This window comes from Grampus griseus, assembly GCF_964374135.1.
Source record: "Grampus griseus genome assembly, chromosome: 10".
Classification (NCBI taxonomy): Eukaryota; Metazoa; Chordata; class Mammalia; order Artiodactyla; family Delphinidae; genus Grampus; species Grampus griseus.
The window spans coordinates 13,400,185-13,426,238 of NC_139004.1; the positions used below are offsets into that span (position 1 = coordinate 13,400,185).

General features: G+C 40.6%; 1 protein-coding gene across 1 annotated transcript in view; it reads left to right on the forward strand.

The window, feature by feature from the left end:
• The window catches only part of CAP2 (cyclase associated actin cytoskeleton regulatory protein 2), a 137,779-nt gene that overhangs the window by 80,290 nt on the left and 31,435 nt on the right, over window positions 1-26,054 (forward strand). Inside the window, exons 5-6 of the mRNA XM_082662616.1 lie at window positions 18,227-18,370; window positions 18,704-18,789. Coding sequence (XP_082518742.1) covers window positions 18,227-18,370; window positions 18,704-18,789 — 230 coding nt within the window. The remainder of the gene's footprint in view (window positions 1-18,226; window positions 18,371-18,703; window positions 18,790-26,054) is intronic.

The following is a 26,054-nucleotide window of genomic DNA, read 5'->3' on the forward strand; positions in this document are numbered from 1 at the left end:
GTCCAGCGTGGTGTCCACACCTCAGGTGATGCGGGTGTGCCTGACGTTGATTTGGGGCAGCCTCTCCCAAGGACTGTCCCTCGGTGCCCCAGAGATTGTCAGAGCTCCCCCTCTGTGCTCCAGCTAATCTAGTATATACCAGGAGCATGTGGGTAAATGGCCTGGGATTCTCAAGAAGAGGAGACCTAAGTTTCCATTGTAGGCTCGCACTTTTGACTGTGTATCATGGGCACTCTGCTCTCAGTTCTTTTATCCATTATGATGTTAAAGCAGTAATTCCATTTTGTTGGCTATCAACGGCATATCGTTTCTTCAGTATCTGTGGTCAGTAAAATGTTCAAATAATTATGAAAATAATAGAAGCGCCCATTTCTAGGCTTCTGTTGTGTCAGATGTTATGCACATGTGATCTTATTTGGCCATCATCATAACCTCACAGATGAGTATTACTCCTTTTTTCTCCAACCCTCTCCAGTCCCCAACAAGGGTCCTCCTGCCTGGTGTCACTCACGCCAATAGAATGAGGCCGAGTGTGGTTCACAAGCAAAGGAAAGCTTTACTCTTGGATCAAAGAGTGGAGAGGTGCGCACACGTGTTAGGGTTCTCGGCGGGAAGGGGACAGAGTTCACCCTGCTCGTGGCTCTAGATCCCAACGCGGACGCAGCATCTCAGCTCGCGGCCCCGAGATGAGGTGTCCGCACAACCGTCTCGCACCAAGAACTTGGGTCTGCACACAGCACCCTGTGAGCAAGTGAAGCTAGACCAAGCACAAAGGGAAAAGTTAGACTTTACTTTATTACCCAGATTCTGTTTTTATTACCCGGGAATTATTAATGCGTTTTGCCGGTGACACTTTCATAGGCATCCTCTCTGGGGCTCAGAGAGGGGCGTTAGCCCCAACTCACATGAAAGATGTGGTTTAAACCCAGGTGTGTTCTACTCCAACGTCAATTATGCCTGTTTTTTCATTATGCCTAAGAATATCAGCTTTGAGAGCCAAACATACCCAGGTGGAAACCCCAGTTCTGGCCAGATGATCTTAATCAAGTCACTAAGTATTTTTTGACGTTGTTCCTTCATTCATAAAACAGGAATAATGATGCCAATCTTTCCAAGGTTTTGTGATGTTTAAATAACATATAGACTACAAAGTACAGTGTCTGATATATAGTAGCCAGTCAGTAATTCATTTCCTCCCTCCCCTTGAAACTGAGTCTCAGATGATACTCACCCCAAAGGGCTCGTGCAGACTTTTGTGAGGTTCCTAACATGGCCTGCTGATGAGGACCAAATCCCATTGGCTTAACTCCAGCCTGTCTCTATGTTTCCTCTGGGAAGAACGTTCAGTGTACCAGGAGGAAGGAAAGAGTTTGGCCTTTTGGCCTCTCCTTTGCGGAATTATGTTTTGTACTTTGCAGCGCTAATGTGTGATGCTTCCAAGGTACAGCTTAGATATTCAAAGAAATCTTCTAAAACCAACTATGGAAAATGTTTATGTATTTTACCTCTCTGAAACTTACCAACTTCTCTTAAGATGTTGACCAATGTATTCATATTTTAATTTTTTGTTTTGGGGTCACCATAAAAAAACAAGGAACTGGTGACATTTCATAAAGTAACTCTATGGGCTGGCTAACAGAAGGACCCAGAGCTGACAAAAGATGCCTAAAATAAAAAACTAAATTGGTAAGACATCATGGTGATCAAATGGGGACTTGAAACCGCAGCTGGTGGCTTTTGTTCTGTAATTCTAATCAGCAGCAAGCGTATTTTCCTCTGTCATGTGCCAAGGTCAAGAGTGTCTGGAGTTGAAAGTGAACTGTGTAGCCTGTGAGTGGCTGAATTCAGGTGAGACAGCTGGGGGAGAAGCAGCTTTTATCCCCTTCTAGTTCCTGTTTTGCCCTCATGGATGCTCCGTATGCCACTCTGATCAGCTGCTAGCATGTGACAGACGGGCTAGATCAAACAGAATGAACCGTCAAATACTGCAGCCAGCCAAAAATTCTGTTTAAGCCTTTTTACATTAATTAAAAACTCCCCAGCACCCCGATCCCTTTTTCATGTTCTGCTCCTTTTTTCATAGTGTGATGTATTTATTATGTGTATTGTTTGCTCTCTGTTCCCTGCTTGTAAACCCTACAGGAGAGGTCTTTCTTTTCTCACTGATATGTTCCATATACCTAGGATTATACCTGGCATATATAGGTGCTCAATAAACATTTTAACAGATTATAGGAACAAAAAAAAAAGCATGATGAGGTTGGGGTAAGTGGACACCAAGCCAAAAAAAAAAGTTTATGAAGGAAAACAGAAGAGGAGGATGTAAAAGAAAATGTCTCATAATTTTGTTCACTTATGAATAAAAAAATACACATCAAAACAGGATAAAATATTGCCATCTTAGGTAGATAAGTTTATTTCTGCTACCCAGATCACAGATCACATCTGATTTCTCAGAAGGTTCATCTTTATTTATCACTTCAACATTAATTTGTTTATTCATTCACTCACCTGTTATGTGACAAGCATTGTATTTGGCATCAAAATGCAAGCTAGGTCACCAGCATACAGTCATATAACATTATTGGGTCTACCCCAAATCAACTGTCTTAAACAGTGTGTCTCCATCCATTACCTCAATTAGTTAAAATATGGTACAAATAAAGCCAGGTCCAAAGATTTGATATCTCCATGGGCCAGCTAGTTTCAGGATAGAATGAGCAATCGGCCTGGCAAATTAACAAAAATAATTTTACCGCCAACCACAGAATAAACTCATAATCCATGCTAGCTGTCTTCACAAATGGTTGCTGCTTGCCAGAGTAGATGACTCAGCACAAGCCATCACCAGGAGAACAACAGCACAGAGCTCACTCCTTGCTGACTGGGGGCCAAAAGCACCATCCTCATACGTGAGAAACAGCACATTTATCCATTGTGTTGCACTGAATTGAGAATGTGAGAAGATGCTCCCAAGCAAAGGCAAACTGTCGAGTGGAAACCAGAAAAAGACTCAGCTGGGGGGAAAAGTTAAGGACATCAACAGCCACATTGCAGGTAATATAGTAGTGAATTGTGGCCCCTGGGAAAGGTAGGTTAAGGATAGATTAAACAGTGTGTCTGAATCTGAGCTCCTAGCCTTCCTGCTAAATCCTGTTCCTTCTGCAATGTCTCCTTCTCAAGTGATGGCAGCTCCATCCTTCTATTCTCTCAGATCAAAAACCAAAGAGTCATTCTGGACTCCTCCTTTGCTCGGTAGCCCACCTCCAGTCCATAATCTACTTCTCACAATCTCCACTGCAGTCACTCTGGCTGCAGCTACCTTCATCTCTCATCCAAATTATTGCAAAGTCTCAAATACGATCTCCCTGCTTCCACATTACCCCTTGCCCCCCTGACAATCTAGTCTCAATACTACAGCCAGAGTGATTCTCCTAAAAGAAAATCACATCATGTCATTCTTCCTCTGGTGATTTCCATTTCATTCAGGACAAAAGCCAGAGTCCTCTCAACAGCCTCATGATCTGTGCCTCTGCTCCCTGCTGCCTCCTCTCCCACCTCATACCCCACCACTTTCCCCCTCACTCCATCCAGCTCCACTGGTCTGCTTGCCAGTCCTTGAACACAGGAGACACATTCCAGCCTTAGGAACTTTGCAACAGTTGTTTCCTCTTGCAGTGGTTGTATCTGCCTCCCCCAGATATCCACGTGGCTAATGCCTCCTCCAACTATTTCTTCAAATATCACCTTCTCAATGAGACTGACTCTGGCCCTATTTTATTTTATTTTTTTTTAAACATCTTTATTGGAGTATAATTACTTTACAATGGTGTGTCAGTTTCTGCTGTATAACAAAGTGAATCAGCTATACATATACATACATCCCCATATCCATTCCCTCTTGCGTCTCCCTCCCACCCTCCCTATCCCACCCCCCATCCCACCCCTCTAGGTGGTCACAAAGCACCAAGCAAATCTCCCTGTGCTATGTGGCTGCTTCCCACTAGCTATCTGTTTTAGGTTTGGTAGTGTATATATGTCCATGCCACTCTCTCACTTCGTCCCAGCTCACCCTTCCACCTCCCCGTGTCCTCAAGTCCATTCTCTACGTCTGCGTCTTTATTCCTGTCCTGCCCCTAGGTTCTTCAGAACCTTTTTTTTTTTTTTTTGGATTCCATATATATGTGTTAGCATATCGTATTTGTTTTTTTCTTTCTGACTTACTTCACTCTGTATGACAAACTGTGGGTCCATCCACCTCACTACAAATAACTCAATTTCGTTTCTTTTTATGGCTGAGTAATATTCCACTATATATATGTGCCACACCTTCTTTATCCATTCATCTTTCGATGGACACTTAGGTTGCTTCCATGTCCTGGCTATTGTAAATAGAGCTGCAATGAACATTGTTAATTATGGTTTTCTCAAGGTATATGCCCACTGGTGGGATTGCTGGGTTGTATGGTAGTTCTATTTGTAGTTTTTTAAGGAACCTCCACACTGTTCTCCACAGTGGCTGTATCAATTTACATTCCCACCGACAGTGCAAGAGGGTTCCCTTTTCTCCACACCATCTCCAGCATTTATTGTTTGTAGATTTTTTGATGATGGCCATTCTGACTGGTGTGAGGTGATACCTCATTGTAGTTTTGCATTTCTCTGATGATTAGTGATGTTGAGCATCCTTTCATGTGTTTGTTGGCAATCTGTATATCTTCTTTGGAGAAATGCCTATTTAGGTCTTCTGCCCATTTTTGGATTGAGTTGTTTGTTTTTTTGATATTGAGCTGCATGAGCTGCTTGTAAATTTTGGAGATTAATCCTTTGTCAGTTGCTTCATTTGCAAATATTTTCTCCCATTCTGAGGGTTTTCTTTTCATCTTGTTTATGTTTTCCTTTGCTGTGCAAAAACTTTTAAGTTTCATTAGGTCCCATTTGTTTATTTTTGTTTTCATTTCCATTACTCCAGGAAGTGGGTCAAAAAGGATCTTGCTGTGATTTATGTCATAGAGTGTTCTGCCTTTGTTTTCCTCTAAGAGTTTTATAGTGTCTGGTCTGACCCTATTTTAAATTGAAACTCATCCCCCACATATATTTCTGATTCCCTTCACTTGACTTTATTTTTTTTTCCCTTATGGCTTTTAACAACTAACATACCATTTAATTTAGTTATTCATTATGTTTACTGTCTATCTCCTCCTGTGATCATTCATCTTATATGTCAACTTGCGCGGGCCATGGGATGCCCAGATATTTGGTCAAACATTATTCTGGGTGTTTCTGTGAGCATGTTTTTGGATGAGATTAACATTTAAATCAGTAGACTGGATAAAGCACCCTCATGTGTGTGGGCCCCATCCGATGGGTTGAAGGCCTGAATAGAACAAAAAAGCTGACCCTCCCCTGAGTAAGGGAGAATTCCTCCTGCCTGACTGCCTTCAAACTGGGACATCAGCTTTTTCCTGCCTTTGGACTCAAACTGAACATCAGTTTTCTGGGTCTCAAGCCTGCTGGCTTTCAGGTGGGAAAACTTAAACTATCAGGTTTCCCGGGTCTCCAGGTTGCTGCCTCAGTCTGCAAATCTTGGGGACTTGTCAGCCCCCATAATCACATGAGCCAATTCCTTATAAAACTGTATATGTAGTCACATCCTGTTGGTGCTGTTTCTACGGAAAACCCTGACTAATACACTCCCCACCCTACTTGGACAAAAGAGGGTGGGGACCTAGGAGTCATTATGTTGTTTACTGCTGTGAACTGCCTGTATTGTTTACTGCTCTACTCCACCTCTTCTGACCAGCCCTGGCGCATAGATGGCACTCAGTATATATTTGTTGAATAAATGAAGAAACAAGTGGACCAACAGGTAGCAATCTTTAGATATATCTTTAGAGGTATGGTGACACAGTCATCTCCATTTTATTACATAGTCAAGAGCTGTAGGCTTTATATCTAATAACTGAGCCAAAGATCAAAGAACGGTCTTCCTGCACGTGCCTCTTAGAAAGGAATTCTGGATGTACGTCACGTTTTTTGCTAGCTTCACACATGCTGTTAGCCGTGCTTTCCCTTTGGGGTCAATGTGAAAAACCAAGCACAGCAACCTACTGGAACTGATCAGACTTTGAGTGCATGTGATCTATGGTATAAGGGAGCCTTACATCAGGAAAAGCTGTGGGATGCTTCTGGACTTGGAAGTAGTCAAAAATCCCTCTTGGGTAGTAAAGAAGCATCCCATGGCCATGGGGCAGCACAAAGAGAAAAGATAGCTCAAGACTTGAAGACTAAAGGCAAATAAATGTCATTAGCCATCAGTTTGCTCTGCAGAAGGAATACTGTGATTGAGTGGCATTGTTTCTAAATGGTCTGCCTTTCCAAACACAAGGTTAGATGTGTGCAAGGAGAAAGAGAAAACAGGGAAGATAAGGACAAAGGAGATTCTACCTGCCAGTGGTGATTAGGAGTGGGGGCAGGGCTGACCAAAAAAAGACTGACTGTGAGACACCAACAGAAGATAAAACCTCAGTGCAGAGGGGGAGGGTTGTGCCAGCCATCCTCTCAGAGATGATTATAGCTCCTGAAAACAGTGTGTGTGTGTGTGTGTGTGTGTGTGTGTGTGTGTGTGTGTGTTTGTGTGTGTGTGTGTGTGTGTGTGTGTGTGTGTGTGTTGGAAATGAGAGAGAAGAGACTTCTTTGCCTCCATTGAATGCCCTTGAAAGTGTTTCCATGGTAATGAGCAAGGATAACTGGAGAGGAAGAGGACAAATGAACACATGGTAAGCAGCCGGGCAGACCCCTGTGACTCCCTGAAGCCACTTCACAGGCTTCTGCTGGCAACCTTTCCCAGAGTCTGTTCCACAGAAAACCAGTGGGGGGGGCGGGAGGGAGGTGTGAATCAAAGGTTCTGTGGGCAAAAAAACTTGAGAGACATCAGGGTAAACAAGATAAATGGACTTCGTTAGTAACTCCCTTAGTATTCTGAGGTGGATCATGACTTGCCAGAAGGGAGATGCCATATGCAGAATTCCTTCAAACTCCGTGGATCAGGAAGACGGTTTGTGTTGAGCTGTTCACCGAACCAGGGCCGGGGCTCTGTTGGATGCACTGTGGGAAGCACGGCTCTTGAGAACAGCGGACGGTAGAATCTGAAAAAGGTTGTGGTAACCTTAAAAGAGAAAGCTCATTTCTGATGAAGGACGATTGGAGCTCTGTATCAGTAGCTTGGTACAATAATGGCAAATCCACCCCGTGGGATATCTTAAGACTTACAGAGCAGTTGTTGACATTTTTTGCACCTTCTGAGGTTGAACTGGAAACTGTAGGGTTACGTCATCTCAGCGATATTCTGCATAAATGAATCTCGAAGAGAAGATCTGGCCATCCCTCTACCATGGGCCACTTATCTAGGGGAAAGACAGTGACCCAGTAAATGCAGTTGACTGCACAGGGATCCTTCAAGTGATGACTTTGGTAGTTTAAACTGAGATTTATCGTTACAAAGTGGACAGAACTGGGGACAACCAATCAACATGGTGAATGGCATACAGTTAATACTCAAACGTTGGTAGACAGAAATTTATAGCACTTCGTGGAGGGGGAGAGATAAATTAGGAGTTTGGGATTAGCAGATATAAACTACTATATATAAAATAGGTAAACAACAGGTTCTTGCTCTATAGCACAGGGAACTATATTCAATATCTTGTAATAACATAATGGACAAGAATATGAAAAATAATATATCAATATATGTATAACTGAATCACTGCTGTACACCAGGAACCAACACAACATTGTAAATCAACTGTACTTCAATTTTTAAAAACTTACAGCAGTTCAGATTTTTTTTCTATCTCAGAGAACTAATTTCTGATCACAGTATATTGTTTTAGATTTTATAAAGCTGGTAAATTTGGATGGTTTTGGCAATTCTCTCCAACTTTAGAAATTGTTAGTGAAGTTCCTGTGCGTTTAAGTAAAGCACAGTGAGATCTACTGTTCAGCTTTAATGTTCAGAATCCCATAAAGTAAAATTATAGGTGATTATAAAATTTATCACTGTCAGAAGCTAGATAGTACCTACCCAGAGAGAGAGAAAGTTGATGTCTTTTCAGCTGGGTCCATAAAATAAGTTGAAACAATGACAAAGTACAAGATGAGATTCTTCTCAACCATCCAGTCTATTCTCTTATGCTTACTGTGGGTAGCCAGGTTAAGTTTTTGACTTTCAACTTAATTTTCCCTTCTGGTTTCTCTCTGCCATGATTTCGTATGTCTTATTTGTCATTGCCCATTATTGACCCACTGCTTCCTTCCCGGATCTCAAATAATCTAGCTAATGCCATGTCCCTGCCATGAACCCAGCATTTTCTAGGAACCCATTTTGTCAAGTCCAGTCATACAAGAGAGAGACACTAGAGCTTTGTATGTGTCCCATGTACAGTCGTTAGCCAACACGTGAATGAATGGAAAAGATGTATTTTCTCTGATTGGACTATTATCTTCCTGTACTATCAATGAAATTCTCTTCCTATCAGAACAACTGTAATGGAAACTATAACTCTCATTCCGAGGAGCAGTTAATGTTAAGTTTGTTCGTTTCTATCGTCTTCTGACCCCTGTTGTTGCAGTAAGATTCAGGAGATGAGATATTGTAAGGATACAAACTATTTGGGTTACTGTGTATACATTTAGATAGCCATTGAACTTGACTTTTTATATCACATACCTACCATTCTGAGACAAGTCAAACATTGAGAACTTAGAGAAAATTGTGGCCCATGTATCACATCAGCAGAACTGTGTTCTTGTTCTGATGAATAAATTGTAGGTTTTAGAGCGAGGGCTTCCCCAGATACTGCGCACAAAAACTAAAAACGATGACAGGTGGGGCTCACACTTGTGAACAGTGGCAAAGACAAAAAACAGAAAGTGGGAACTGACAAAGAAGTGTCCATTGTTCATTGGGTCAATGGCCCCAAAATCCTAAATAAGGTTTTGCATGATTCTGAGAGGTTTAAATATATTGATAAGCAACAGTGTAAATTATTATCTGAATAGTTTTTTAAAAAATGACTTTGGAGAAGGCTGTTTAGCCTGTGGTTTGCTGAATCCTTTGGCAGAAAAGACTACACTAAAAATGCCCAATTTGCAACTGTTCTACCTTTATGAGAAAAATACAACAATTTGACATCAAGCTTCAGTGCTACCCCTGAGGTTCTATCTGAATAGTTCTGTGTCCCAGGCTCCAGACCTCTGCATTTCCAGCTGTTTTTTTTGGCAAATGTCAGTAAAGGGATATCATAGGAATGATCCTGGGCCCCAATGCAATATTAAATTATGTTTCACGTATATGGGCGCTTGTCATTACTTTGTATGCTTTTCTGTTATGTCTGAAATAGTTTGTTTTTCAAATATTATTACTGGGAAAAAATGTGCTGATGAGTATAATGGGTGTTGATAGATTTGTATTAAAAATTTAAGTAGGAGTTTATGCATGTTGGAAGCTTCTCTCATAAGTATCAGGACAATGCAGTTCATTCTGGAAAGCAATTCATTCCTTTTACTCTTTAAGAATGATTTTTTTTTTAAGATTTATTTATTTATTTATTTTTGGATGCATTGGGTCTTCGTTGCTGAGTGTGGGCTTTCTCTAGCTACGGTGAGTGGGGGCTACTCTTCGTTGCTGTGCGCGGGCTTCTCATTGCGGTGGCTTCTCTCGTTGGGGAGCACAGGCTCTAGGCGTGCGGGCTTCCGTAGTTGTGGCTCGTGGGCTTCAGTAGTTGTGGCTCGTGGGCTCTAGAGCGCAGGCTCAGTAGTTGTGGCTCACGGGCTTAGTTGCTCCGCAGCATGTGGGATCCTCCCGGACCAGGGATCGAATCCATGTCCCCTGCATTGGCAGGCGGATTCTTAACCACTGCGCCACCAGGGAAGTCCCAAGAATGATTTTTTTAAATTGAAGTTTAGTTGATTTACGTTATATTATTTTCAGTGTACAATATAGTGATTAGATATTTTTATAGATTATATTACATTTAAAGTTATTATAAAATACTGGCTAAATTCCCTGCACTGTACATTACATGCTTGTATCTTATTTATTTTATACCCAATAGTTTCTACCTCTTAATTCCCTTCCCCATCTTGCTCCTCCTCCCTTTCTCCCCTCTGGTAACCAGTTTGTTCTCTGTATCTATGAGTCTGTTTCTGTTTTGTTATATTCATTCATTTTTAAAATTTTTAGATTCCATATGTAAGTGAAAACATATAGCATTTGTATTTCTTTGTCTGAATTATTTATTTAAGCATAATACCCTCCAGGTCCATCCATGTTGTTGCAAATGGCAGAATTTAATTCTTTAAGAATGATTTTTAAGGAATGAAAGCAAAACAAGCCTTTGGGATTCTTGAGTGTATTTTTGTTTTGTTTGTTTGTTTGCCCGCACCGTGCCGCATGCGGGATCTTAGTTCACTGACCAAGGATCGAACCCGTGACCCCTGCATTGGGAACGTGGGGTCTTAACCACTTGACTGCCCAGGAAGCCCCTTGAGTGTACTTTTAAGAGAGTTTAACAATCATAAAATAAGACATATATGTGGAATGTAAAGCCTTAAGAACATATAAAAATATTTTCCAAGGGATTTGTCATAATGCAATACAATGGCAGCTACCATAGCATCACGTACATTCATGGAGCCCAGTTTTATTTATTTAGATTGATTTCTGTGACAGTTTTGCAAATGTTTTAAATTTTCAAGTTGTCTTAAATGTACAAATGTTTCTGAAAGTATTATCGTGAGGATATTCTGAAACCTCCAAAATGTTTCTGGACAGTGGAAAATTTTTATATTAGAGGAACAATGAAGAGAAATTAGTCTAGAGAAATAGCTACAATTGCACCAAAGCAAGTTAATGCAAATTAGCATTTCTGATAAAAAAAAGTTTGCTTTTGACTTAAAATGATGAAAACAATTGCTTCATTTATTAGAATGTGCCCAAATGATACATTTTTAGAAGCAAACACTGTTCCTGATTTGGATAACCTTTGCCTGAAAAAAATGTTAACTATTCTTCTTCAGCTGAATAATTTATCCTGATAATTTCTGAACATGTTTTCCTGAAGCTACTTCCCTAATGCTGAGAAAGACTCTTAATATTATTTGATATCTATAAATTTAATAGCACGTATATGAAATTTTTTCTACCATTGAAGGTACAAAACTGGTTAGTATGTTTTAAAACTTTTCCCTTCATTACAAAAGAAATGCATATACATATTAGAAAATTTAAAATATATGGATAAGGCAATACAATTAAATAAAAACTTTGATGGGTATCTTTCCATATGTTTTCTGTGCTATATACTCATATGCACTCACATGGAATCAACTGGTAAAACTTTATACAAAAACAACTAAACCAAAGTAATAGTCTTTGATATTTGGTAGTATGGTTGGCTAAGATGTACTGCTTGATATAAGCTTTCTTAGAATTTTTTAATGAAGGTGGGAGTCAAATATTAAAAAGTCCAATTTTTACTTTAATGCTATTAAGTTTTCCTGAGTTGTAACAGTAATGTCTTTGTAGTATTTGTATTTAAAACATCCTTCATAAAAATGATAGAGTTTCAGAGAACTTGCCAATATACTGATGGGTTTTTATTTGTTTTTGTGCTTGCTTGTTTTAACTGAACTGCTTAAATTCAGCTCTTTCTTACGATTATTCCTTATGGTCTTAACAGCCATTATTTTTAAAGTTATTATTTTTGAAGATATCTCTGATAATTACATCTACAAGAAAAAAATCACCATTTAGCAGTGTTTTTCTCTGTGTGGTGGAATTAAGGACGTTTATTGTTTACTTATGTTTTTCCATCTTTATTTTCCAATGTTTCACAAAGAGCATGTAATCAGAAAAAGAAATTATTTTAAAAGAAATAATAGCAGATTGATCCATTTTCTACCTGATGTAGAAACTACACAAGAACCATGGATTCCAGAAATAACAAGCTTATTTCAGTTTACTCAATGACACATCTTTGAGGTCAAACTCCCAGAATTCGTTCCATCCCCTTACAAAAAAGCATGAGTGGGAATTTGGTTTTCCTTTTTGGGTAAAGTTTCTGCAGAGCTTGCTGATAAACTGAGATGAAGCTGATGATGGATCTCAACTCTTCAACTTTAAAGCAGAAACTAGGGTCATAAAGACATGGAGTCCTGAAATACTCTCCAAAGTACAGTCCCATTAAGCTAAGATAGTGCTTGGAAACACTCGCTGAAACTTGCAATTTGCACATGCATCTTCTCCAGTTCGGCCATTTTGACCTTCTGTTAAAGCCACAGAAACCTGGGGAAGGGCAAGGGAGATTTTTCAGCTAACCTTCACATGAGTCTTAAAAAATGATTTTCTTTCAGGGAAAAGTCTCTCGGAATGAAAGAAACCTGAGTGATAAGTTAAAAACAAAAAAATCTGGGTGAGACCTATGTAAAATTGGCCGATTTAAAGTCATTCCAAAGCACACTAGCTTTTAGCTGTGTCTGAAAAGCTGCCACCAATGCACACCATTGAAAAAAACCCAGGATGCCTCTGAAATTTATCTCCCATCAGTGGAAAGCCCTTTTGTAGCGTTAATTGACATCAGTGCAATTCAACCTGTATTTATTGAGTATGCTTAATACATGCTTAATACTTAAAAAAGTGGAAGTTCCTCTAACAGCCCCCCACCGCCCCGCAATTCACTTTTCCTCTGATATCCCACACAGTCAGCCTTGATGGAAATCACACCATAACTCGAATGTTCTCTGTGGGGTATTTTTGTTTTTTTGCGGTACGGTGGGCCTCTCACTGTTGTGGCCTCTCCCGTTGCGGAGCACAGGCTCCGGGCGCGCAGGCTCAGCGTCCATGGCTCACGGGCCCAGCCGCTCCTTGGCATGTGGGATCTTCCCGGACCGGGGCACGAACCCGTGTCCCCTGCATCGGCAGGCAGACTCGCAACCACTGCGCCACCAGGGAAGCCCCTCTCTCTGTGTTTTTGATTGCAGCTGTGAAAGTACAGGATGAGCTGGAGAATGTCAGCCTCCTTTAAAGTACACGAGAATCTATTGGCACAGAATAAAAGCTGTACTGCTTATTAGAGTTGTGCACATAGCCGTTGTACTTAGTCCTCTCAGCATTACTTTTTTTTTTTTTTTTTTTTTTTTAATGAGGACAATTCTTCACGCAATTGCCAAACTAAGGCAGAAGGAAACTTTCTCAATCTTTTTGGTGCTTTCATCAGATAACCAATATAAAATATCTTCCAGAATACTCTGTCTCCTCAGACTTCAGAGTTTGTTCTTGGGAAGTTAGAGATAAACAAAGATGGCCTTAATAAATCTATCTAACATTGTAAATGTACAGTTTCTGGTTCTTTTTCCCCTTGGGGCAGTAGGCCAGATATCACTAACAATTCAGATATTCTGGCCTTTCTCAAAAATGTCATTACATCAAGAATATCATGGCTTAAAAAGAAATGAAATTGAGTTATTTGTAGTGAGGTGGAGGGACCTAGAGTCTCTCATACAGAATGAAGTAAGTCAGAAAGAGAAAAACAAATACCATATGCTAACCATATATATGAAATCTAAAAAAAAAATGGTTCTGATGAACCTAGGGGCAGGACAGGAATAAAGACGCAGATGTAGAGAATGGACTTGAGGACATGGAGAGGGGAGAAGGGGAAGCTGGGACAAAGTGAGAGAGTAGCATGGACATATATACACTACCATATGTAAAATAGATAGCTAGTAGCATAGCATAGGGAGATCAGCTCGGTGCTTTGTGACCACCTAGAGGGGTGGGATAGGGAGGGTGGGAGGGAGGCGCAAGAGGGAGGGGATATGGGGATATATGTATACCTATAGGTGACTCACTTTGTTATACAGCAGAAACTGACACAACATTGTAAGGCAATTATACTCCAATAAAGATGTAAAAAAAAGAAAAGAATATCATGGCTGAGCAAATCACTGGAGAAAATTAGGATGCTTTTTACTAGTGTTGCCATAATTAAAATTCAGCTGCCTTCTGGGAAAACCTGTATAACGCACCCTTGATTGGGTGTTGAATTTGGACTAAAAAGAACCCCTTGAAGAGGGAAGTGTTTCCCTTCTAAAGAGTGAAATTGCAGGGAGGGCATTTAAACCTGACTTTAGCAGTCATTCACCAAGAAAATGGAAGAGTTGTGTTTGGGGCAGGGACTGTTTGAGGGGTTTTGTTTCTTTGTTGAGAGTTTGGGGGTGTTTGTTTGCTTTTCCTGTACTGTCATTACACCCTCATATTAGTTTGCCAATGTTGCCAGAACAAAGTACCACAGGCTGGGTGGCTTAAACAACAGAAATGTATATTCTCACAATTCTGGAGATTGGTAGTCCGAGATCAGGGTGTCAGTAGGGTTGGCTGCCTCTGAAGCCTCTCTCCTTGGCTTGTAGATGGCTGTCTTCACCCTGTGTCCTCACATAGTCTTCCCTTGTGAGTGTGTGCATCCTCATCTCTTATAAGGACACCTGTCATATTGGTTTAGGGTCCACCCTCATGACGTCATTTTAACTGAAGCACCTCTTTAAAGACCCTGCCTCCAAATACACTCACATTCTGAGGTCCTGGGGGTTAGGGCTTCAATATTTGAATTTGGGAAGGACACATTCAGCCCATAACAACCCTGACTCAGGGTCGTCTTGTCATACCTATGAGACCTTTCCTTTGTAATGGCCAGAAGGGAAAGTGAGAAGGTGGGAAGGTATTCATGAATTTTCCACAAGACCTGGCTAGCTTCTGCAGCAACCTTTTTTTGTTTTTCACTGCCTTCAGTATGGAAGAATTTTAAAAGTCCACTAACTTTGAAGGCATTATGTTAAGTGAAGTAAGTCAGAGAAAGACAAATACTGTATGATCGCACTTATATGTGGAATCTAGACAAACAAAACCCCACCAAACTCAGAAAAAGAGAGATTTGTGGTTACCAGAACTGGAGGCTGGGGGGAAGGGGGAGTCAGAGGAAGCTGGTCATAAGGTATAAACTTTCAGTTACAGATAAGTACTAGGGATGTACTGTACAGCGTAACAACTATAGCTAACACTGCTATATGATATGTAGGAAGGTTGTTAAAAGAGTAGATCCTAAAAGTTCTCATCACAGGGGGAAACTCTTTTTCCTTTTCTTTTTATTGTATCTATATCAGATGATGGATATTAATTAACTAAACTTATTGTAGTAATCATTTCACAGTATATGTAAATCAAACCATCATGCTGGTTTGATTTGCATATATTTACACCTTAAACTTATACAGTGATGTATGTCAATTATTTCTCAATAAAACAGGGGAAAAAAAGTCCACTGAGAACTTTAAGAACGCTTTGCTCTCTTTCCCTGTATTTCTTTTTGTTTCTCCCAAACAAAAACATGCCTCTGCAGCTGCAGATCTCAGTTAGAAAATGTTTTTCCTGACTTTGCATGTCAGTGATAGGAAAGAGCTGGTCAGTGAATCTTGTCAATCAGAGATTTTTAAACCGGCAGATGTCTTTGAGGTCTCCTGCTATTTCTCGAGCACTCACAGTGTACCTGACTCCTTACCAAGCACAGACATGTTCTCTCATTTACTCCTTCTAACAGCCATGTGAAGTGAGTGCCATTATCAACAGTATTTTGGAGATGTGATCACGGAATCATAGACAAGTTTGGCCACTTGTTTAAAGTTCTAGAGCTTAGTACACTGACTTGCAAGGACTTCAACCCAAGCAGTCTCATCCAGACCTGAGCCTTTACTCTCCCTTGCTGGGGAGCTAAGATCCCACGTGCGGCACGGTGTGGCCAAAAAAAAAACCCAACCTTATACATGACATGCCCTCTGATAGTTTCTATTCTATTTCAGTTACTTTTTAAAATTACTGAACGTGACCCACTTAGCTGAGTCTGTCACAAACCTGAACTAGATGACCTAGTTTAGACTCCCGTAACCCTAAAATCCTGTCAGCCTGCGTGGATGTTTATTTGGAGCCTCTCTTATCTTAAATACACAGACTGTTGGTTTGAGGCAAATGAATATTACGTATTACAGAGAACATCTTTTTTACCCCCAGTCTGAGCTAACTGAATAATAGTAATAATAATAATCACTTCCGTTTATTGTGTCCATCCCATGTGCCAGAGGTTTAAGACGTCACCTCTCCTGTAGCGTATAAGCTGTAAGTATTACTATCTCTGATTTACAGATGAGGAGACCAAGGCTTTGGTTAAGTAGTTTGCTCAAGGCCTCATAAAGTGTCAGAGCAAAGATTTGAACCAAGGTCATTATCATTCCAAAGCCTTTATACACTTCTTTTAGGGGAGGGCATATACAGGGTCAAGAAGGAGAAGTGAGGGCTGGAAGCTACTGCAGCTGAGCATTATTTCTTCCCTGATGGTTTGCTGTCCCTGGCAGAAACAACTGTCCTAAAGGATGTTAAACTACCATTGTAGCAATGATTAAAATCTGCACCTGGGAGCTTTTCCAGTTCCCCCCGAAACCCAGGCCACCCCCAGACCAGTTAAATCAGAGTCTCTGGGGGTGGGGCCCAGGCCTGGTTTGTGTTTTTTTGTTTTTATTTTTAATTTATTTATTGCTGCGTTGGGTCTTCGTTGCTGCACACGGGCTTTCTTTAATTGCGTCGAACGAGGGCTACTCTTTGTTGCGGTTTGTGGGCCTCTCATTGCGGTGGCTTCTCTTGTTGCAGAGCATGGGCTCTAGACACGCGGGCTTCAGTAGTTGTGGCACACGGGCTTAGCTGCTCTGCGGCATGTGGGATCTTCCCAGACCAGGGCTCGAGCCCATGTCCCCTGCATTAGCAGGCAGATTCTTAACCACTATGCCAACAGGGAAGCCCCCAAGGCCTGTTTTTGAAAGCTTCCAGGTGATTTCAATGTGTAGCCCAAGTTGAGAACCTTGAAGTTCAGTTAAGAACCTCTGAAGTCTTGGTTAAAGAAATTAAGGAGCTTTAAGGGGCTTTTCTATTTTAAAAGACTGTAAAATACTGCCAAAACCTCTTCAACTGCTTTTACAAAGCTGAAGTACAAACTGTTGCTGTTTCTTTGGAGGAAAAAAAAAAATCAGATAACTTTGTATCTGCTCTTCCAAACCAAAGAAAGTCAAGAATGCTATGGGGAGATGCTACAAGCACCAGTCTCTGTGCTACTTCATAACTCAGCTCACATAATTTTAGAAGTGTTTTTATGTGACTAGAAAAGTCAGTTGTTAAATCAATTAATCAGAAGTGAGAGGGGTGGGACTTCCTTGGTGGCAGTGGTTAAGAATCTGCCTGCCAACGCAGGGGACTTGGGTTCAAGCCCTGGTCTGGGAAGATCTCACATGCCACGGAGCAACTAAGACCACGCGCCAGAACTACTGAGCCTGTGCTACTGAGCCCATGTGCCACAGCTGCTGAAGCCCATACACCTAGAGCCCATGCTCTGCAACAAGAAAAGCCACCACAATGAGAAGCCCATGCACCGCAACAAACAGGAGCCCCCGCTCACCGCAACTAGAGAAAGCCCGCACACAAGCAACTAAGACCCAACGCAGCCAAAAATAAATAAATAAAAATCAAAAAAAAAAAAAAAAAAGAAGTGAGAGGGGTGAGTAGCCATCAGCCAAGTTGTCTGAGGATGATGCTGAAAACCAAACCAGACTAAGGGGACTATATATATTATAAGCGGTTACATTTTCTCGCAGAGAGCCTCAGTGAAAGATTTCCACTTTTTCACATGGATTAGTAACTAAGGTAAAAACCAAGGACCCTTCCTCACATCATTTTCCGACAGGAATAGGAAGATATCCTTTTACTAACTTCTACCTATCCCGATTTTAGACATGTGTTTCTAGGCTGTGATCTGTGCATTCCATTAGAAAATATAACTTGATCTACACTCAGTTTCACTGTGTTCCATGCAGCGGTCTCCGAAACAGGGACTGTATCATACTGCTGCGTTTTTTCCATGTCTCAGGAGACAGCATTAATAATGTAAGAAATCGCAGTCTTCATACTTCAGAAAATGAAAATACAGTATGACCATAAGAAAAAAGTCTGCTGGATTCTGAAAGCCCCTGACAAATGACAGGTGCTGAGTAGTCCTGCTTAGGCCAGCATGGGTGGAGGTGCTGTGCCTCCGTTCTGTCCTCAGTAACAGTGCTCAATGTTTGCTTCCAGAACGATGTGGCTGCACTTCTGAAACCAATATCGGAAAAGATTCAGGAGATCCAAACTTTCAGAGAGAGAAACCGGGGGAGTAAAATGTTTAATCATCTCTCGGCCGTCAGCGAAAGCATCCCTGCCCTTGGGTGGATAGCTGTGGTGAGTCTGGCTGGAATGTTGCCCCTGCACCTCGTCAGGTTTGTGGAGTGTTTGGGAGAACTCATGGCTGCCTTCAGGCTTCTCCATCCTCCGCCTGTTACATGAAAGGAAGATTCCCTTCAGGCTGAATACATCAGCTCTTTCTTACCTTTTTGAAGTTCAGGGCTTTGTGTTCTGAGATGTGGAAAGTGCTTCACTGATTTTACAGAGCAAGATTTGCCTCCAACTTTGAAGTCAACATCTGCATTGCTTCTCTTCTTCTTTAAGGCATTTTCTTTCTTATCCTATTATTTTTTTTCTTTCTATGCTTTGGTGATGGTCCTGTTCTCTCAGTCCCCCAAACCCGGTCCTTATGTCAAGGAGATGAATGATGCTGCCACCTTTTACACTAACAGGGTCTTAAAGGACTACAAACACAGGTACGTACCTTCTTTTATTGACCAGATTTTCAATTGATTGTTTGTTAGACATTTGTCCCCAAGCTTAATGTAGTTCATTACTGATTCCTTTCAAAGTCTAGTTTACTACAAACATTAAGGAAAAATCCCATCTTTGCAGGTGGAGCAAAGTGGAAAGTGAAATCAATGATCCAGATAATATGTGTGTTTTAGAAAGTCTGCCTCAGTTCTCTGGTAATGAATAAACTCTCCCCACGTGAATGCATGTCACTCTGTTATGTATCCCCACAATAATGAGAGAGATCTGTGATGGTTTGTGATGGACCAGCCCTAAATGGACAAACCTTTTACATTGATCAAAATAGAATTGGTGAGAGTTCCCTGGTGGCACAGTGGTTAGGAGTCCACCTGCCAGTACAGGGGACATGGGTTCGATCCCTGGTCTGGGAAGATCCCACATACCACAGATCAACTAAGCCCAAACATCACAACTACTGAAGCCCACGTGCCCTAGAGCCTGTGCTCTGCAACAAGAGAAGCCACTGTAATGAGAAGCCCATGCACAGCAAAGAAGAGTAGCCCCTGCTCTCCGCAACTAGAGAAAGCCCACGCGCAGCAACAAAGACCCAACGCAGCCAAAAATAAATAAAATTTAAAAAAAATAGAATTGGTGGGTGAGGAGAGAAAATAAACGGGGCTTAGGAAATGAAGTATAAATGAGGAACAGAGATGAGATGAGACAATAAACCAGGCCAATGAGAGGGAAACCAGAGATTGCGTTAAGATGAAATACATTTGGGTGGACAAGAGAGACGTCTGTAAGAACAGCCGCCATTCAAAGTGCTGTTGAAAGTACAGATGAGACTGAACCAACAGGTTTTGCCTGGAGAGCCAGCTTAAAAGGACATTGCGTTCTCCAGCACAAGTAATAGATCCTAGAGAGCCGCAAACTGGGGCTAGAATTGGAAATGGGACTAAATGGGGAGAGGCCAGAGCTGAATAGACAGGAAGATATCTCTGAACTGCTGAAGGGGTGTCATGAGATCCCTCACCTCTGATGATGTCACGGCCTGCCTTGTCAACAGCTGGCAAGATGTGATGTGGCTGATGCTTCATCATGCAGGAAAGAAATTAGGTGAAAATAAGAGCAACAAAGTTCCACCCCCTGGGCACTGAGCTCAGAGTGAATCCCCCTCTGAGCCCTTAGGTGACGGGAGTAGAAATGATCATCAGTCAGCAAATGCAGGGGTTCCTGCAGTTCACTCACAGACCCAGACCGTCCAGATGAAAGGAAACTTGAGGACCTGAATAGTCTGGATAATTGCTTCAATTCACTTCTTTCTATTACTAACATAGATCTAAAAATATGAGCCAGAAGAACAGGTTTTTAAGTAGGAAAAGAAGAAAACAACATTATAAGACAAATTTTGTATGGGATATAGAAAAATTGCACAGAATGTGTAAATAAATACCTCCTGTAGTCCCAGGTCATTGACCAATGTTACATATTCAAAACTTGCATAACTATTTCTTTTATAGGTTATTTTTGGTTTTAATAAACATTGAGTAGATACAGAAGAATATTTATAAATATATGTAAGATACAAAAATTACAATACAAAAAATACCCATACATCCACCAATCATTTTAAGAAATATGTACCAATACTTTCTTTTTTTACTAAAAAATAACAGTCACTCTCAGCAATCCCACTCTTAGGTGTATTTCCAAAAGAAATGAAAACATGTCCACACAAATGCTTGTACATGAATGTTCATAGCAGCATTATTTATAGTAACCAGAATGTGCTACTGATGAATAGACAAATGAAGTGTATTTGTCCATCAACTGATGAATAGACAAATAACCTGTATATCCATACAATGGTATATTATTCAGCCATTTTAAAAAATGAAATATACAAGTAGCAGTATGGATGAGCCTTGAAAACATTATGCTGAGTGAAAGAAGTCAGACACAAAAAAACACGTATCGTATGATTCCATTTATATGAAATTCCAGGATAGGCAAATCCCTAGAGACAGAAAGTAGGTTAGCAGTTGTCTAGGGCTGGGGAAGTTGGGTGGAAATGTGGAGTAACTGCTAATGGGTGTAGGATTTCTTTTGAGGGTGATGAAAATGTTCTAAAACCACTGTGTTAATGACTGCACAATTTGAACTAAACTATTGAATTGTACACCTTAAATGGATGAATTGCCTGGGATGTGAATTATATCCCAATAGAGCAATTATACTAAACAACATAAGACAAAATCCAGCCGCAGTGTTTCCATCCCCTCATAGAGTTTAGTCATTCTATGTTAGCAAAACAGGTCTCAGAGCTTTTAGGAAGCACAGCTCTCGAGACAGACTTCCGCCCACCTCTTTTCCTTCTGAGGTCTCTCCCACCCTAAGGAAACTTTGGTTAAATTACTGATACTCAGTAACAGACTCCCTGCACCCAGAGAACTGTGTTTGAGGCAATTGTGCCCAATGATATAACTCCAAATGTTGCCACTTTGTGTTGGAGACTATAGCACTGTGCAGTATGAATGAGAAGAGGCAAAATGGGCATAGAGGGAACCTACCTCAACATAATAAAGGCCATATATGACAAACCCACAAACAAACATCATACTCAATGGTGAAAAACTGAAAGCATTTCCACTAAGATCAGGAACAAGACAAGGATGTCCACTCTTGCCACTCTTATTCAGCATAGTTTTGAAAGTCTTAGCCATGGCAGTCAAGGAAGAAAAAGAAATAAAAGGAATACAAATTGGAAAAGAAGAAGTAAAACTGTCACTGTTTGCAGATGACATGATACTATACATAGAGAATCCTAAAGATGCCACCAGAAAACTACTAGGACTAATCAATGAATTTGGTAAGGTTGCAGGATACAGAATTAATGCACAGAAATCTCTGGCATTCCTATACACTAACAACAAAAAATCAGAAAGCGAAATTAAGGAAACAATCCCATTTGCCATCACAACAAAAAGAATAAAATACCTAGGAATAAACCTACCTAAGGAGGCGAAAGACTTGTACTCAGAAAACTATAAAACACTGATGAAAGAAATCAGAGATGACATAAACAGATGGAGAAATATACCATGTTCTTGGATTGGAAGAATCAATATTGTGAAAATGACTATACTACCCAAAGCAATCTAAAGACTCAGTGCAATCCCTATCAAACTACCAATGGCATTCTTCACAGAGTTAGAACAAAAAATCTTACAATTTGTATGGAAACACAAAAGACCCCAAATAGCCAAAGCAATCTTGAAAAAGAAAAATGGCGCTGGAGGAATCAGGCTCCCTGACTTCAAATTATACTGCAAAGCTACAGTAATCAAGACAGTATGGTACTGGCACAAAAACAGAAATGTAGATCAATGGTACAGGATAGAAAGCTCAGAGATAAACCCACACACCTATGGTCACCTAATTTATGACAAAGGAGGCAAAAACATACAGTGGGGAAAAGACAGTCTCTTCAATAAGTGATGCTGGGAAAACTGAACAGCTACATGTAAAAGAATGAAATTAGAATACTCCCTAACACCATACACAAAAATAAACTCCAAATGAATTAAAGACCTAAATGTAAGAGCAGACACTATAAAACTCTTAGGAGAAAACATAGGAAAAACACTCTTTGACATAAACCACAGCAAGATCTTTTTTGACCCACCTCCTAGAGTAATGAAAATAAAAACAAAAATAAACAAATGGGACCTAATGAAACTTAAAAGCTTTTGCACAGCAAAGGAAACCATAAACAAGACAAAAAGACAACCCTCAGAATGGGAGAAAATATTTGCAAATGAAACAACAGACAAAGGATTAATCTCCAAAATATACAACCAGCTCATGGAGCTCAATGTCAAAAAAAACAATTCAATTTAAAAATGGTCAGAACACCTAAATAGACATTTCACCAAAGAAGACATACAGATGGCCAAGAGGCACATGAAAAGATGCTCAACATCACTAATTATTAGAGAAATTCAAATCAAACCTACAATGAGGTATCACTTCACACCAGTCAGAATGGCCATTATCAAAAAATCTAGAAGGAATAAATGCTAGAAAGGGTGTGGTGAAAGGAGAACCCTCCTGTACTGTTGGTGGGAATGTAAATTGATACCACTATGGAGAACAGTATAGAGGTTCCTTAAAAAACTAAAACTAGAACTACCATATGACCCAGCAATCCCACTACTGGGCATATACCCTGAGAAAACCATAATTCAAAAAGAGACATGTACAACAGTGTTCATTGCAGCACTATTTACAATAGCCAGGACATGGAACCAACCTAAATGTCCATGGACAGATGCATGGATAAAGAAGATGTGGCACATATATACAATGGAATATTACTCAGCCATAAAAAGAAATGAAATGGAGTTACTTGTAGTGAGATGGATGGACCCAGAGTCTGTCATACAGAGTGAAGTAAGTCAGAAAGAGAAAAACAAAACACTGTATGCTGGCATGTATATGTGGAATCAAAAAAAATGAAAGATAAAAAATGGTACTGATGAACCTAGTGGCAGGGCAGGAATAAAAACATAGTCATAGAGAATGGACTTGAGGACACGGCGGGGGAGGGGGAAGCTGGGGCGAAGTGAGAGTAGCATGGACATATATACACTACCAAATGTAAAATAGTTAGCTAGTGGGAAGCAGAAGCATAGCACAGGGAGAACAGCTCGGTGCTTTGCCATGACCTAGAGAGTTGGGTTAGGGAGGGTGGGAGGGAGACGCAAGAGGGAGGGGATATGGGGATATATGTATGCACATGGCTGATTCACTTTGTTGTACAACAGAAACTAACACAGAATTGTGAAGCAATTATACTCCAATAAAGATCTATTTAAAAATTTTAAAAAAGAAAAAAAATGAAATGCAAGACAATCTGCTCTGCTCACATAAAAATAGCAGTTCAGGAAAGAACAAGCTTAAGTTGCAAAAATATGTCAGTATGAACAGGCCATGACGACTGCAACATCATAAAAGACCTCTTTACCTAGTCCTTTCTCGGAATATACAGAGGTGCCTATTCAAGACACCTAAGTCTCTGCCGTTTTGCGTATCACCCTTGGAGGCCATTTTTGTTTTTATCTCAGTTCATCAGCTCCTGTTCTCCTCCCAGTCCCTACTTGAGTGTATCTTGGGCCCATGGGTGTGAGTGATTCTCCCCAGGTGGTAGTATAGCCAAGAGGGTTAGGGGTTCCCCTTTTTTGTACATACACAAAGAGAGTATAGTATTTGCTCCTCAATGTCGGCTATTAATTAGAAAATGTACTTCTGACAGCATCAAGGACAGTTCACTTAAACTTAATGGACCACCTGAAGAGTGTGTAACATGCTGGGGAAATGCAGCCACGGGTGTGGATTTATTCACCTCACTTCCACAAGTAGCCAGACCAGTCCCAAGTCACCGGTGAGCTTCCAGGATCAATAACCCAAAGCAAGCCCAATACTCCACAACCAGTCACTCAACACCCATTTATGGGTGCACCCAAGCCGGCTGTGTCTTCCTTCTGTGTGAGCTCAGTGAGGGCTGTGGGGTGTTGCAGACTCATTGATGAGGCATCGCCAGTGAGGCAGGCTCGTTGCTGCCTGCCTGACAGACGAGCCGTGGGTGGAGGAGGTGAAAGGCAGGCTTCCTTGTGGTTTACTCAGAAGGGCTGTGGCCAGTGGACTCTGCATCTGTGCAACCTTTTCGACTGGCTTGGCTGGTTGCTTGGCTCTTTTTCAATCAATGAATAGAGCAGGTTAATTATTTTGACTTTCTAGAGGTAAGACCTCTCTGAGTCATAATCATTAAGAGTCACACGTCCTTCCCATAGCTTCTTACAGGGGAAGCGGAACTGAGGCTGGGTTTGCAGCTCTGGAGGTATGGTTGAGTCCTTCTCAATTTGTTGTCTCTTAGAAACTGACTTCAGGTTAAAAGGCACCATATTGTTATGCCTTATTACAAGTTTTGCTAGAACTTTCTTCAAGTTAAAATCATACTGCAATAGTTAAAAGAAAAATGAATTTGCCTATGCAGGTTTGGACTTTATCCTTTGTTAAACTTTTTAATAGAAGTGTACTGAACGTGCAGCCTGCTTTTTCTAGAATGCCTACAGACGTGTGTTGTATGTACATACACCTGTACATATGCACATGTATGTATTAAATGACCATATGTATAAATATATGGGTTTGGGTTTTGATTGTAAAAGTGAGAAAGCGACAATGAAATATTTCACAGATTTGATCATTATAGTCAGTAAATCTAAAGATGTAGAACAGAATCACACTCATGTTTCCCCTCTTTGAGGGGCAGATAATTAGACTTCAGTTCCCCATTTCCCTTTTCTTAAATGACATGACTTAATACAATGGGATTCTAAACATGCTCTTGGTACTCAGAGCTTTTCAAGGAAAACAAAATATGTCCAGAGACAAGTCATTACTGACAAGAGCTTGAATAATAGAGATTTCCTTCCGTGATTGTCTTCAGATTAATGGCCCAGGTTTGTGATTAAATTTTTGTTAACTGAGATTTCATCATTTTCTCATTTACCACTACTTTATTCAAAGTAGGAAAAAATGTGTGAGTGGAAATAATCCAAAGGAAATGCAACTATTTTTGCCTACCTATAAATTTAATATTTCTAACAGTTCTCCCAATCCTGTATATTAATCCAGCTTTAAAAGTTGGATTAACATTTTACCACTTCTTGGTTCAGTAAAATTGGAATAAAAATACCAGGCATGCCCTGCCTCACTTGCATTTGTCATTATGAGTATCAAATTGAAGTAATTTAAGTGACTGTCCCTTTAGAAGTATTGAGTGTTACCCATTTGTAGGAAGTCATTTTTCTTACTATAGCAACTTTCCATATCAGCCCAGAATTCTCCAATTTGGTTATACTTTCAACCGAATAATTCCACAAATTATTAGAAAACAAACCAAAGGATGTTTTCAGGACCATTCTCCTGCCTGAAAGTACATTGTTTTTCATTTTGCATCAGAAGCAGTACGGAGAGAAATGGTCTCCCCTCCATGTTCATCTCCCCGTGAGAGATGACACGAGGATGAACTGACTAAGTTTGGTGGATGCTCTCTCTGTGGGCCTCTCCGCTCCGCACTGGAGCTCAGGGCACTCAGCTCCTTTCAGGGGAAACCAGGACCACCATCCTTTCAAGGTTCTTTTCAGAATCAGTCCACACCGACTGGTCTAGAAAGACAGTTGTTCCAGGGTCATCTGGAGCC